Source organism: Mesoplodon mirus (assembly GCF_964341445.2).
Source record: "Mesoplodon mirus genome assembly, chromosome: 3".
NCBI lineage: Eukaryota > Metazoa > Chordata > Mammalia > Artiodactyla > Ziphiidae > Mesoplodon > Mesoplodon mirus.
Window position 1 is genome coordinate 149432558 of NC_138978.1, and position 13231 is coordinate 149445788.

The 13231-nt window shown below is 52.5% G+C and overlaps 1 protein-coding gene across 2 annotated transcripts in view; it reads right to left on the reverse strand.

Moving 5' to 3' along the window:
- Window positions 1–589: 589 nt before the first annotated feature.
- MAPKAPK2 (MAPK activated protein kinase 2) overlaps window positions 590–13231 on the reverse strand; it is a 44974-nt gene continuing 32332 nt past the window's right edge. The window contains exons 2-10 of one of the 2 annotated variants that reach the window (XM_082616563.1): window positions 5943–6082; window positions 5690–5754; window positions 5326–5405; window positions 4687–4813; window positions 3999–4074; window positions 3460–3605; window positions 3060–3145; window positions 2880–2960; window positions 590–2298 (exon numbers count right to left, since the gene is read on the reverse strand). In XM_082616563.1, the coding sequence (XP_082472689.1) occupies window positions 2155–2298; window positions 2880–2960; window positions 3060–3145; window positions 3460–3605; window positions 3999–4074; window positions 4687–4813; window positions 5326–5405; window positions 5690–5754; window positions 5943–6082 (945 nt within the window). In that variant the 3' untranslated portion in view covers window positions 590–2154. The remainder of the gene's footprint in view (window positions 2299–2879; window positions 2961–3059; window positions 3146–3459; window positions 3606–3998; window positions 4075–4686; window positions 4814–5325; window positions 5406–5689; window positions 5755–5942; window positions 6083–13231) is intronic. The other variant, XM_082616564.1, reaches the window with a different exon arrangement.

Below are 13231 nucleotides of genomic sequence, written 5' to 3' on the forward strand. Positions count from 1 at the left end.
AACCAATTCACTGTGCGTCTCAGATACGCCACCTCTGAGCCTCAGCCTTCTCATCTGTGAATCGAGGGGAATGGGTCATAGGAGCCCTGAGGCCTCTTCCAGGTCTGAGGTGGAGTATTCTGGCTTCTGCCTGACCCCTATCACCTCCTCCTGGAACTTTCAGGACCTACGCTGACCTGCTCCTCTGGACTCTTTCCCAGGATTTGAACCAATTCACCACCAGCAACTTCTTCACAATCCTCATACCAGCCAGCCCCCCAGGCTGAGGGTGTCAGCGCCTGATTGTGGCTAAACAAGTCGAAGAGCTGGGCTGAGAAGCAGCTTGGCTCCTGATTCAATACTTGGCAAAAGAGCATGGGCTCCCCGCACCGTGGTTGGCACCAGCCCTGCTCTTCGTGTCCCCATACCAGGTCCTGGCCAGGCCCTCAGCGGGGCGTGCGCTGGCTCCCTCTCGCCCGGGAGCCCTCCCCTCCTCTCCCAGGACACACGGACTCTGCCCTCCCAACTCACAGAACCGCTCTCCACGTGTGGAAAGAGGACAGGTGGGGGGTCGAGGGGCTGAGCCCCACAAAGGAAGAGAAAGAAAACCTTTCAACTATTAAATCTGTTTAGTAAAGACAATTTTGCTCATACAAAACAACAAGTTTACAACAATCTGAGTGCTGGACACGTCATCAGAGATGGGAGGCGCCGCGGGCACTCGTAGCCCTTCCCTCACACCCAGAGAAGACCCTGGGTGCGCCCCCCAACCCTGCCCCTGAGGGAGATGAAAGCTGAAGCATTACTGTCACCCCTGCCCCAAGGGACCATGGCACAGAGGACCTCTCCCCACACTGCTGCAAATTAATACTGGGGAGGGAAAGCCCTCCCCCCTCCCCCCCACTGGCCTGGACACACGACGCTGAGTTGTTTGGGGTCGGGGGGGAAGGGGCTGATGGGGAGGGGGCAGGATCGGGACATCTTTGGTGTGAAGCCTCCCCCGCCCACCCGCTAGGCCGCACGGATGGAGATCTGCAGGAGGGCCGCAAGAGTGGTGCTGTCTTTGCCCACCAGAGGGTGCTGCCGACGCCCCAGAGCCCGAGAGGCACACGAAACGCAGCAGCTCCGTGTCACTCATCGACTGCCCAGGCTCACCCATGAGGGCTGAGAGTGGGCCTGTTGAGAAACAGCAAAAAATGTAAGAAAATAAACACGAGCGGGTTAATAGTGGCAGGAAGGGAAAGCAGAGAGATGACGTGGTAGATGAGCGCCTCGGAGGACCAGGGCCAGCACTCAGCAGGGAGTGGGGTCCTGGGCGGGGCTCCAGTCTTCCTGGTCGCTGTGCCAGTGCTAAGTCACTCCTCTCCACCTCCCAGGACCCGCTCACAGAGGCAGGCACGGACGGCCTGGCTCAGAATCTGGACACGCTTCCCAGGCACTTTGGCAGAGCCAGCGCGGGCAGGGCAGGCCTGAGGAGGGAGGCAGTTCCTGAGCCCCGACAGAGGCCCACCCTCTGCAGCCCTGCACGCCCCTGGCCCCTCAAATGCACAGGCCCAGGCACTGATCCAGGCACACGGGCACGGGCACACGCACACACACAACCACACTCACTCCTATCCGTCTGGCACACCGGTGACGTCTGAGGGCTCAGCAGAGGAGGTGGGTGGCCTCCTGGCCCCAGCCCTCCACGGCCTGCAGCTCCCGGAAGGCCTCAGCCAGCGGGGACCTGGGGCTGTAGTGGGGAAATTACAGGGCTGGTGGCACGACACAGGGACGCCCCCTATAACAGTTTCCACAAATATCCTTTAACAAACCCCAAACCCTTGTAGTATCCAGACAGGAAAGGGTTTGGGGGGAAGGAGCAGGAATGAGGGCAAGAACGATAAAAGAAGTTTCATAAAAATTCTAAGTCAAATTATCGATAAAACTGCAAAATGAGCACAGGTTCAAGAGCACCTTGCTCCTTCTCTCCACGCCCTCCCAGCCTTCCAGGCTCTCCCTCTCAGGGGTGGCCAGAACCAAAGGCAGAATTCAGCCTATGACGAGGTCCGGGCTCCATGAGGCTGAGGAGGAGGGGAGGCGGGAGTGGACAGTTCTGTGTCTCTTCATTTAAAAAATAGATTCAGGTCACGAGTTATTGCTTGTCCTCCAGTGGAGCAGGACGGGCCCAGTGGCTCAGTGAGCGAGGGCCGCGGCCTCCAGGGCCCGAGCTTTCTTCCGCCTCTTCAGAAGCAGAGGGTTGGATGCGTCTTCAATCTTTTTGATCTTGATCTGCTCATAGTCGACCCGCATCGTGGCCAAGGCACTGGTCATCTCCTCCTGGGGGGCAGTGACCGAGAGAGCCGTGAGAGGCGACAGGCAAAGCGAGGGCAGGATGCGGGTGACGGGTGGGAGCAGAGGAGACAGAGGGCAGGCCGGGTGACGGGCCCAGGGCTGGGTCAGCAGAGCCTGGCCACCGTGCTGCCACCGCTCTCCTAGAGCCCTCCAGCGACCCCAGGGGAAGGCAGAAAGAGTGCCGACCAGGAGTCAGGAGACCTGGGTTCATGTCTGCCCCAGCCAATCACTAGCTGCGTGACCTTGACCAGGTCGCGCCCCCCCCCCGGACGTCAGTTTCCTAGTCTGCAAAGCGAGGAGATGGTACCAGATGACCTTTCAGGTCCCTTTAGAGACCCAGACAGTAGAGGGCTTGTAGAAAACAGCCACGGCCAACTTTAGACCAAACACAGAACCTCTGCCCACAACCCAGCAGGGAAGTGGCTCAGAACCGCTGTTCCTGTTGTAACAGACACCCCCTGGGGTGAGCAAGTACAGAAGCAACCCCTCTGGGCCAGCACAGCCTCTCACAGCCAAGCACCTTGGCGCGCACCCTCTGAGCCCCTCTTGGCCAGTGGTCCCCTCACCTTGACGTCCTCCCACCTCTCCTTGTCCTCCTTCAGGACCCGGCTGGTGTGCAGTGGAGTTTGAGGGACCTTCGTTGATTGCTGGGGATAGAGAAAAGTGTCAGGGTGAAAGCCTGGGTGGGGTGGAGCCCCAAGGGACAGTCCGCGTGAACCCAGGCCCCTCCGGCCCACCAGGCTTACCATGATCCAGGGGTGGTTCATGAACTCGGTGATGGTCATCCTCTGGGTGGGCTCTGTCTTCAGCAGGTTCCGGATGAGCATCTTCACTGTGGGGGAAAGCGAGGTGCGGGGAGGGGACAGAGATGGCTAAGGGGCCACCCCCCTTCTGCTGCTCCTTCCCACAGTTTTCAGGGAAAAAACAGATTCAAAGGGGCATGGACACACACCACCCAAGGAGCCAGCCTTGAAGACCATTACGGCTCCAGCCCTGACAGCCCCACGCGCCCCATACCCCAGCTCTGCCACAGGCCCTTCACACAGACAGGACGTACCCAGCAGCTGTGGGCCAGGTGCAGATCCACATCCACGCCACCCACGTGAGACCACCCCTGCACACGCACACACACCTGCACACACGCACATGTACACGTGGGTTCTCTACCTTCCTCTGATACTTCTGACCATTCTGGGTTGGGGAATTCATACTGGCCCATTCGGATGCGACTCTTCATGCCCGGAGAGATGGCAAGGCCATGGTTGGAATAGAAGGGGGGATACCCACACAGCCTGAGCCGAGAGGAAGTGGGAAGAGAGGGACAGAGCTGATGTTATTTAGGGTCCTGCGCCAGGAGTAGAGCGAGACACAGGCTTCTCCTTGCAAAGGTCACAGAGAAATTGGGACTCACTGACTCAGGTACAATATACAAAGTCAAGGACAGGGCCCGGGGATCCAACATACTGAGTATCTAAACCACACATTTTCCTGCCCATAAGCTAATTTATAGCATTTAGCTGTCAGAATCCACTAAACGCAGAGAGACAGGGACATGCAGGGGATTCTCAGGGCATCTCCCATCCAGAAGGGGAACGCTAATCTTTGCCTCTTCTTCTCATCCCACCCCTGCCCCAGCCCAGCCCAGCCCAGCCCCACTTCCCCCAGGTCCCTCCCCACACACTCACAGGATGTACATGATGACACCCAAGGACCACATGTCACAGGACTTGTCATACTTCTCTGGGCCCAGCACTTCTGGAGCTGCAAACCAAAGGTCAACGTGGGTGGGCCTGGCCCTCAGAACACTGGGATCCACCGCAGTTCCTCGGTGGCTGGTGCTCCCCATCCAACCCTTCAACCCATCTTGATGGGACCTTAGCTGGGCTGGGAAGGGGAACAGTCATAGCCCAGACCCAGGGTTGGACAAAAGAGACCAGAAGACCCTTCTCCAGGAGAGCCCTAGGGCTAGAATCTCAAGATAAAACAAGTCTTGAACTGCAAAGCCTTTCAGACTACCATTTAATTTGACAAACACGTTTTGAGAGTTTATTCTGTGCCAGTCAGCTGGGGCTCCTGAACCAAATTTGCATCCCAGACTCCACTGGGAATCTGATGGGAATGACAGCTCTTCTCAGGAAAAGCGTGCATGTGTGCAAAATCCCACCCATAATCTCAGGCAGATAATTTCCTATAATGCTTCAGTCCCAGCTGAGTTCTGACGAGCCCTAGTTTGGGTAGGGTCACATCAGAACCAGTGCTAGAAAGGGCCTGAGGACTCAACTCTCCTAGGACCTGTGGCCCTGAGCCTGGCAAGAGGAGGGTTTGAGAAAAGCTCTGGGGAAGACAAGCTCCCCAGGCCTCCTCTGGACTTACCCACATAGTATGGCGTGTAACAAGGAGTGGTCAGAGAGTTGTGGCTGGTGGTTTCCTTGGCAAAGCCAAAATCAGTGAGTTTGAGAATGGCGTTGGGCCTTTTGGAGGTGTATAAGAGATTCTCAGGCTACAGAGAGAGAGACATAAATAGAACCTCTGCTGAACCTGTGAGGGGCTATCACTCCCTCCCTCCCTCCCTCCTTTCCTTCCCTTCTTCCTCCATTCAACAACCATTTGTCCAGCCCCTGTGATCTGCACAGCTGAGGGTGAGGACCCTCAGCTCCCTGCCTCCCAAGAGCTTACAGCGTGCATGGGAGTCAGACACTGATGCAGAGAACCGCAGTGAACACTGCAGTGACAGAGACCGAAGGTGTGGTGGTGAGGTGTGGCTGAGGAGCGCCGCAGGGTGAGGGTGGCCTCACAAGGCTTCATGACTGGGGTACGGGTTTGCCCAGCGAGGGCAGGGCCTGCGGGGTAGAGAGTGGCACTCCGCCCCACTCTCGCTCAGGAACCGGGCAGCGGGGATGCAGGATGACTCTGGGGACCCTCCCTAGGGTCACCACGACCCTGACCCCTACGGCCTCCATGGCATCTTGAGTTGGGGGGACTTGGGGGGGGGACAAAAAGAACAGCTGGTACCTTGACATCCCGATGCGCGATGTTGATTGAGTGTAAGTACTGGATCGCCTCACCGATGCTCTTCATGATCTCTGATGCCTCTGCAGAGAAGAGGGAATGTGGGAGCGGGAAGGAAAGTCACAAGATGTGTCATTAGGTTTGAAAACCCAATACACCGATCCCCCCACACAGCCTAAGGCTCCCTACGTCCACTCCCGCCCCCCAGAAACCAGGGAATGAGGAGCAGCCCTGGCTCAGCTGAGGAAGAAGGCCCCAGCGGCGAGCCGGAGAAGGCAGCAGGCCTCCGCACCTCTCACGAGAGCCCCTTCAGACACCCCGTGCCCCTGCCTGCCCAAGCCCAGGCCCCACAACAGACCCTTTCTACCTCTTTCTGTGAATGCCTGGTCTCCTCGGTCCTGGATTCGGCTGAAGAGTTCTCCACCATCCAAACTAAAACAAAGCCACAGTCAGATCTGAGGACATAGCATCCCACTAGCACTCTCCCCACTGCCCCTCCAAAAATCAGGCGTTTACATTTTAAGCTTCCAAGTCCCCATCTGGCAGTCCTCAGAAGGTGAGAGGCCTGGGTGGGGAGTGGGATCAGGCTGGGCCAGGAGTAAAGCGGAAGGGCTGCTCACCACTCCATGACGATCAGCAGGCACTTCCTCCCCGCGTACAGGTTCTCATAGACGTCCACGATCCGCACTATGTGTGGGCACTGGGAGGCCCGCCAGTGCAGCTCCACCTCCCGGCGGGCCTTGGGGCAGTCCTGAAGCATCTGCAAGCCAAACATCTCCTGAGTAACCTCAGCGGGGCAGCAGGCTGCTGCGCCATCTGGACCTACTGCAAGGCCTGGCCCACGCACTGGCCCACGCACTCGCCCACATCCCCACCGACACACCACCGACTCTCCCGACCCTGGTCCAACACCAGCCCTTAGCACTTTCCCTGCACTTCCTTCTCCTAAGCCCCGACTCAGAGCTCTGCAGCTCCCTCATCTGCTCTAAAAGGAACCTCAAGATGACCCCTCGTGGGGTCTCGACAGCTACTCTGAGAGCACCCTTGACCATTCAGGGGAAAGGCCCAGCTATGGGCACGAAGTCTATTCCAGAAGGCGAGCAGAGTTGAGCATTGGGAGACAGAGGGTAAAGGACACCTGGGCAGAAAGACAGACCAAGAAAAACCCAAACAACAATGGAAAGGGGCCTAGAGACAGGGCAGACTCCAGATCAGTTAGAAAAGGTACCTCCAAGATCCCTAAACCCAGCATATCAAATCCCGAGCAATGTCCTTTCAACCAACAGATAGCCTCAGGAGTCAGCCCGGTGTGGTTTGAATCCTGGTTCTTACTAGATCTGCAACCTTGAGCAAGTTACTTAACTCACGGGCCTCGTCCTTGTCCCCTCTTCTTCCATGGACCAGGTGGCCAGGGGTATTAAAGCAGCCTGGTGCCCTCACCTGCCTCAAGGGCTGAATCTTTTTTTTTTTTTTAACATCTTTATTGGTGTACAATTGCCTTACAATGGTGTGTTAGTTTCTGCTGTATAACAAAGGGAATCAGCCATACGTATACATATATCCTCATATCTCCTCCTTCTTCCGTCTGCCTCCCACCCTCCCTATCCCACCCCTCTAGGTGGTCACAAAGCACCAAGCTGATATCCCTGTGCTACGGGGCTGCTTCCCACTAGCTATCTATTTTACATTTGGTAGTGTATATATATGTCCATGTCACTCTCTCACTTCGTCCCAGCCCACCCTTCCCCCTCCCCGTGTCCTCAAGTCCATTCTTTACATCTGTGTCTTTATTCCTGCCCTGAAGGGCTGAATCTTGACTAGTCTAAGCCAGGCCCTTTACTAAGACCTGACACTGGTCAAGAAGAACTTTATAGGAAGTCTGCTGAGGCCTCTTAAAAGGAGCACAAGGAATGCACACCACCTCTCCTGCATATGACACCTAGTGCCATGGCAGTCATCTTGGTACCAAGAGGTACCCTGGGGTGGTGGGTGATGCATCAGGAGCACTAACAGACCTGCTGGAAAGTGCATGAAGCTTGGTGAGTAAGATCAGATGGCCAGGACGGAGCCAGATTACAGAGGGCAGGGAAAAGCAAACACAGGAATTTCCAAAAATAAAACTAACATTCAGTTATGCTATGGTCTATGATATGCTGGTCCTTTCCTAATTGTACAACGGCTGCCCATTTTACAGGATGCGGAAACTGGGGCTCAGAGAAGTAGTGTGTCCCAGGCTCAGTTCCTGGGCAAAGGCAGAGCCGGGGTTGGAAACCAGGCGTGGTGGATTCCAAAGCCTAAACCTTTTCCACGATAACACGTAACTTTCAGAGGAGGGGCAGAGACCGAGATTTGTCAGTCTCAGATCACCAAATGCAAACTGGCTTTGCAGAGGCAATCTCCCAACAGCGGCCCAGATAATTCAGTCTCCTAGAGAGCAGGCAGAAAACAAGGTCGCCATGGGGTCACACTGCCACCTGGTGGCCATCTAAGGACACTGCACAGGTCCTGAGTTTTGCCACCTTCAACTTCATTTATTTAGATGGACCAAGGAAAAAGGTTATTTTCCTTTCCCACGCACTATGAGAAGGAGGAGGAGACGCTGGCCAATTTCATTTGCATGTATTTCAATTCAACAAGCATTTATCGAGCTCCTACTATGGGCCACACACTGTGCTAGACGTCAAGACCAGATAGAAGAGTCCCAATCTGAAAGAACTCAAACTGGGGAGTGAGGGCATGAGGGGAGGTAGACACACAGAAAATGCTTCTAATCCAGAGAGATAATGTGCTGTAAGACTGATAAGTTCAAAGGGTTCAAGAGAAAAAGTACTCAGAGCACCCAAAATAGAAAGACCTCTATCGCCCCCTACAGGCACATAGGAACTGAAGCCCAGAGAGGAAGAACTGAAGTTGTCAAATTTACTCAGAGGCAACATGAGGTCATTGGATTTACAATCATGAGAGACTTGGGCTTGGTCTGGAATTTGTCAATTTCTGGTTGCACAGCCTTGGAGAGGCTATTACCTTTCTGAGCCTGTTCCACATTTGTAAGTTGGGGGTTAAAATACCTGCCTGGCCCTCTCCCTCACAGAGCCATTGAAAGCATCTAATGAAAGAATACCTCTAAGTGTGCTTTGTTATCAGAAAGGCACTCACCACTGTAAACCATCAACATAACTGTCACAGCACAGGGGCCCTCTCCATCACCTCTGAGTTGAGGCTGGAACATCCTGATATAACCAAGAAACCCTGATATATACAAGTCACCAGCAAGACTATAGGCTGGGTTTCTGTCTGCAGCCCTGTGAGACCACTGCCTGGAAACCAGCTCTGTGCTCTAACCAACCACAGCTGTGCTAAATGAGGACACACCAAGGCCCAAACCCAAGTGCATGTCCCTCGGCCCCTCCTAAACTCAGAGCACGCACTGCAGGTTCTGCTTGCTCTCTTTGCTATAGACACGTTAGCGTGTGTGGCATTAGGTAAAAGAGAATCTACAGCCAGAATACCTGGGTTCACATTCCACCTCCAGGTTTACACACAATTCCTTACCTGGTAGAGGAGCTGGATTGGCCTAGCACAACAAACCTGGTCTTGGGAATCGCACACAATTTGCATCCCGGTTCTGCACTTCCTAGCTTGTGTCAGGAAAGCCAATCTACCTTTCTGAAAAGGGTTTCCTCATCTGTAAAACTGGATTCAATGTGGCAAAATAAGAAAATTGGAAAGAGCAGTATTTTTAAATTCTAAGAGAAACATAGTAAGAATTTCCCACGAAGACTGGTAATTGACAGCCAGGTATGTATTTATCAGAAATCCTTGAATGGATATAAAAACCAGGCCACGCAATGAAGGCAAGACCTTCAACCCAGTCAGGAGGACAGGCTGGCTGACGTCACAGGGGCAAAGCCATTAAGAGCCAAAGAGGCTTTGTAGACAGCTGTGGGGTACAGAAGCCTGGAGAGAGGAAAGCAAGAATGTGCTAATCTGGAGTACCATACCAGGCTAAGTAAAGATCCGCAAGGGGGGTGCTGAGCTCTGAGCCAGAGAAGAGTCAGGGAGAGAAAACAGGATTCCCGGGGTGCTGCCAGGGGCCACCAGCAGAGGAACACAGCAGGTTCAGCCAGAAGCCAAGAGAGTCACGTGGGACAGGCTCCTACCCCTTTGGCCTGGACAAGGACAGTGGAGGCGAAAGGGCCCAGAAACACAGCCCTGAGGGCTCATGTCTGAAGGAAAGAAGGGTCTTCCCACCAAAAAGCCACAGGCACTGAGACAAGGAATGTCTGAAAGGGATTATAAAATATTTTAAGCCCATGCTAAGCCTGGAATGGATACTGTGACTTGCCTCGGCCTCCCTGTAGTTTGCATCTGAAATTCCCTTGCTCTGTAGAGAAGGTTAACTGTTCCATGTGCTAGACTGCAATGCAATAATAGGCAAGGTCACCTACCTACCAAGTGTGGTGGGGGCCAGGGACCAGGCCACAGAGCCCTTTGCCTGGGGAGGAACCTCTAGGGTAAGGGTGGCAATGAGGGAGCTGTGGGAGCTCTCTCAAAATACCGTTCCATTACCATGCAATCCAGCAATCCCAATCCTGGGCATATATCCAGAAAAGAGGAAAATTCTAATACAAAAGATACATGCACCCCAATGTTCACAGCAGCGCTATTTACAATAGCCAAGACATGTAAGCAACCTAAATGCCTGCCAACCGATGAATGGATAAAGAAGATGTGGTATATATATATATATGCAATGGAATACTACTCATCCATTAAAGAGAATAAAATAATGCCATTTGCAGCAACATGGATGGACCTAGAGATTGTCATATTAAGTGAAGTAAGTCAGAAAGAGAAAGACAAATATCAAATGATATCACCTATACATGGAATGTTAAAAAAATGATACAAATGAACTTGTCTATGAAACAGAAACAGACTCACAGAGAACAGACTTGTGGTTGTCAAGAGGGAGTGGGGTGGGCGAGGGATGGAGTGGGAATTTGGGATGCAAACTAGTATATATAGAATGGATAAACAACAAGGACAGCACAGGGAACTCTATTCAATATTCTGTGATTACCTAAATGAGAAAAGAATCTAAAAAAGAATGAATACATGTAGATGTATTATTGAATCCCTTTGTTATACACCTGAAACTAACACAACATTGTAAATTAACAATACACCAATAAAATTAAAAAAAAATACTGTTGCATGCCTGTCTTTGCCAGAACGTGGAGGGAAGAGGATGGTGCCCCTTATAAATCCCCCACCAAATCTTCCATCATGGGGCCACATGAAAAGACTCGGGAGTAATCAGCATCCTAAGCCTAGGTGAGCCAGAGAAACGGAGAGAAACAGAGGCTGGGGCCTGAAGCGCAGCTCACCAGCAAGGCCGATCTGAGGACAAGACAGGAAGGAACAAGCCCCAGGTCCCAAGGCATCATCCCCTTCACAAGCTCCACCGCTTACCAAGTGTGTGAACTTGGGGAAGTTTTTAATCCCTTTGTGCCGTAGTTTCCTGATCTCTTAAATAGGATAATAACAGAACCTACCTATATTAACTGAATTAATACATATGCATTATGTAAATTACTAAGAACGGTGCTTGGCACATAGTAAGCACTGCATTAGTGTTTGCTATTATTGCTCTGCCCCCCAAACCACCCCCCACAGTGTGCCAGAGTCCCACTGGGGTGGGCAGCTGGGATCCCACTCACACCCATCTCATTTAAGGTGCTATTAATAGCTCCAGGCGCTGGGTGGAGGGGGATCCAGAACACTGGGAGAGAAGCGGGCTTAGGCATCCTAGCCCTGAGTCTCCTTCTCTCTCCCACACCACCTAAACTAGACAGCTGGGGGGTGGGGTGCACATGTCCTGAGAGAATGAAGCCATCCATCCCTTCCCAAGACTGATTCGGTGCCAAGAGTGATGCAAAAGTCTGAATCAGGCAGAGCGTGGTACCAGCGTGTGGTGCACCTTGGTAAATAAGACCTCCTCTGCACTCCCAGCAGGAGGGCACCAACCCTGCTGTGGGCCAGGCTCACCCACTCCCCTCCCTCCTACAAGGAGGGGGCTGACCTGGGCACTCTGCAGGCCAGAAGAAAAGAGGAGGACTTGGGAAGGAGAGGTGCTGCTGTGGGCTGAGTCCTAGCAAGCTCCTTAGCACAGAGCTGGCAGCAAGCAAGCAGCAGCCAGAAAGGAGCAGGGAGAAGGGAGCCCCTGCTTCCAGGGAGGGCTCTGAGCTAAACGTGTGCTAAGCACTTCCAACGGGGAGCCCTCAGACCCGCCCCAGGAGGACGCATCCTATTTTATAAATGAGAAAACATAGGCTCAGAGAAGCTACGCGATCACTTCAAGGTCTGAGCTGGCTGTCCCCAGCAGGGCTGGAGTCTGAACCCCATTCTCACTGCTCCCAAAGCCTCTTTCCCACCACCCCGTGGTAAAGCAAAGGGTACAACATCTGCCCAAGACTGTCCATGATACCAACAGCCAAAATGGGGGCTGAAAATGTACATAGGCCTTAAAGTGCAAACCAACCTTTAGCTCTGAAATTCTAGAATTCAAGAACTGTAGAATTTTAGAATTTTACCCTATGGCACTAATCACAGGTGGAGCTTTAAGGCTATGTATATTCTAAGAGTTGTTCACCTTAACTAGAAATGGCTAGCAAACCAAATGCCCAGCAACAAGCAATAGAGGTTGCTTGTTCAAAAAGAATTTATCTATACACTCTTCAATCATTAAAATGATGTTTCGGAAGAATATTTAATGCGAAATGGATTCCTAAGTGTCTCAGTCACCTTGTCGCTATCAGCAGTAGCACTTTATTTTTTTTCTTTTGCAGCACAATTCCCAATCTGAAATTTCCTTAAATTTATCTGACAGTATGAGAAAAAGCAACCTACAAAGCTTTATGTACAGTACAGTTCTATATGTATACCTATTTATATTCGTGTGTATACATATACATATATATGGAAGTGCATTCACAGTACAATGTTAATATTGATAATTATACATCTCAAAGATAGGATTACAGGTGCCTTAATTTTCTTTATTATATCTTAATTTTCTAAGTGACTTACAATTAGCATATATACTTTTTAAAGAGGCAAAGAAGCTTACTCTCCAAATTCTACTTGGAGGCTGTCACCCATACCCCCAGGCCCTGTGGCCAGGGAACAGCAGCTATGGGCTTCCAGGCAGTTCCGCCAAGTGGCTTAGCCACAGACCAGGGGCTGCCCAGTCGAGTCTTGAGCAAGAAAGCAGCTCATGCCCAGTGGGCGCTGGATGCTGCACAGCCCTCCTCCAAGGAGAGAAGAGCAGAACTGTAGTGCAACCTACACAGTCACTCTCCGTCCTGCTCCAGCTCCACCTGGCCCTTGACCTAGCCTCCCCAGCTCTCCAGCTAGGGGTGGGGCATCCATGTCTGGCTCAGAAATCACTGGACCTCTCCTTTCAACCTGAAACCTACAACACTGGGCCCCCGGAGCCCTGAACAGTGAACAAGGAGGTTATGAGGAGTCACAAGGCTGCAGGACCAGGACATGCTGTCCTGGCATCATGTGTTATCTCTCTAAAGAGCCAGGTCCCTCCAAAGCCCCCGTCCCTGGCTCTGCAGCCATCGAGGGGATGGGGAGACATGTGGCACTCACAGCACTTGACCTCACCTACCCAGATTGCCATCACTTGGCAAACCCGGAGTGCCTGGCACGTGCCACACGCTGGTTTGGAAGGTGCTGGGAAACAACAGAGAACATGACAAATAAGGCCTGCACCCCCATGGAGCTCACGTTTTAGTGCAGGAAGTACACAACAAACAAGATTTTTTTTTTAATTACACATCATGATTTGTGCTATAAAGGACATAAATTGTGCGCTGCCACAATATCTCCCAGATTT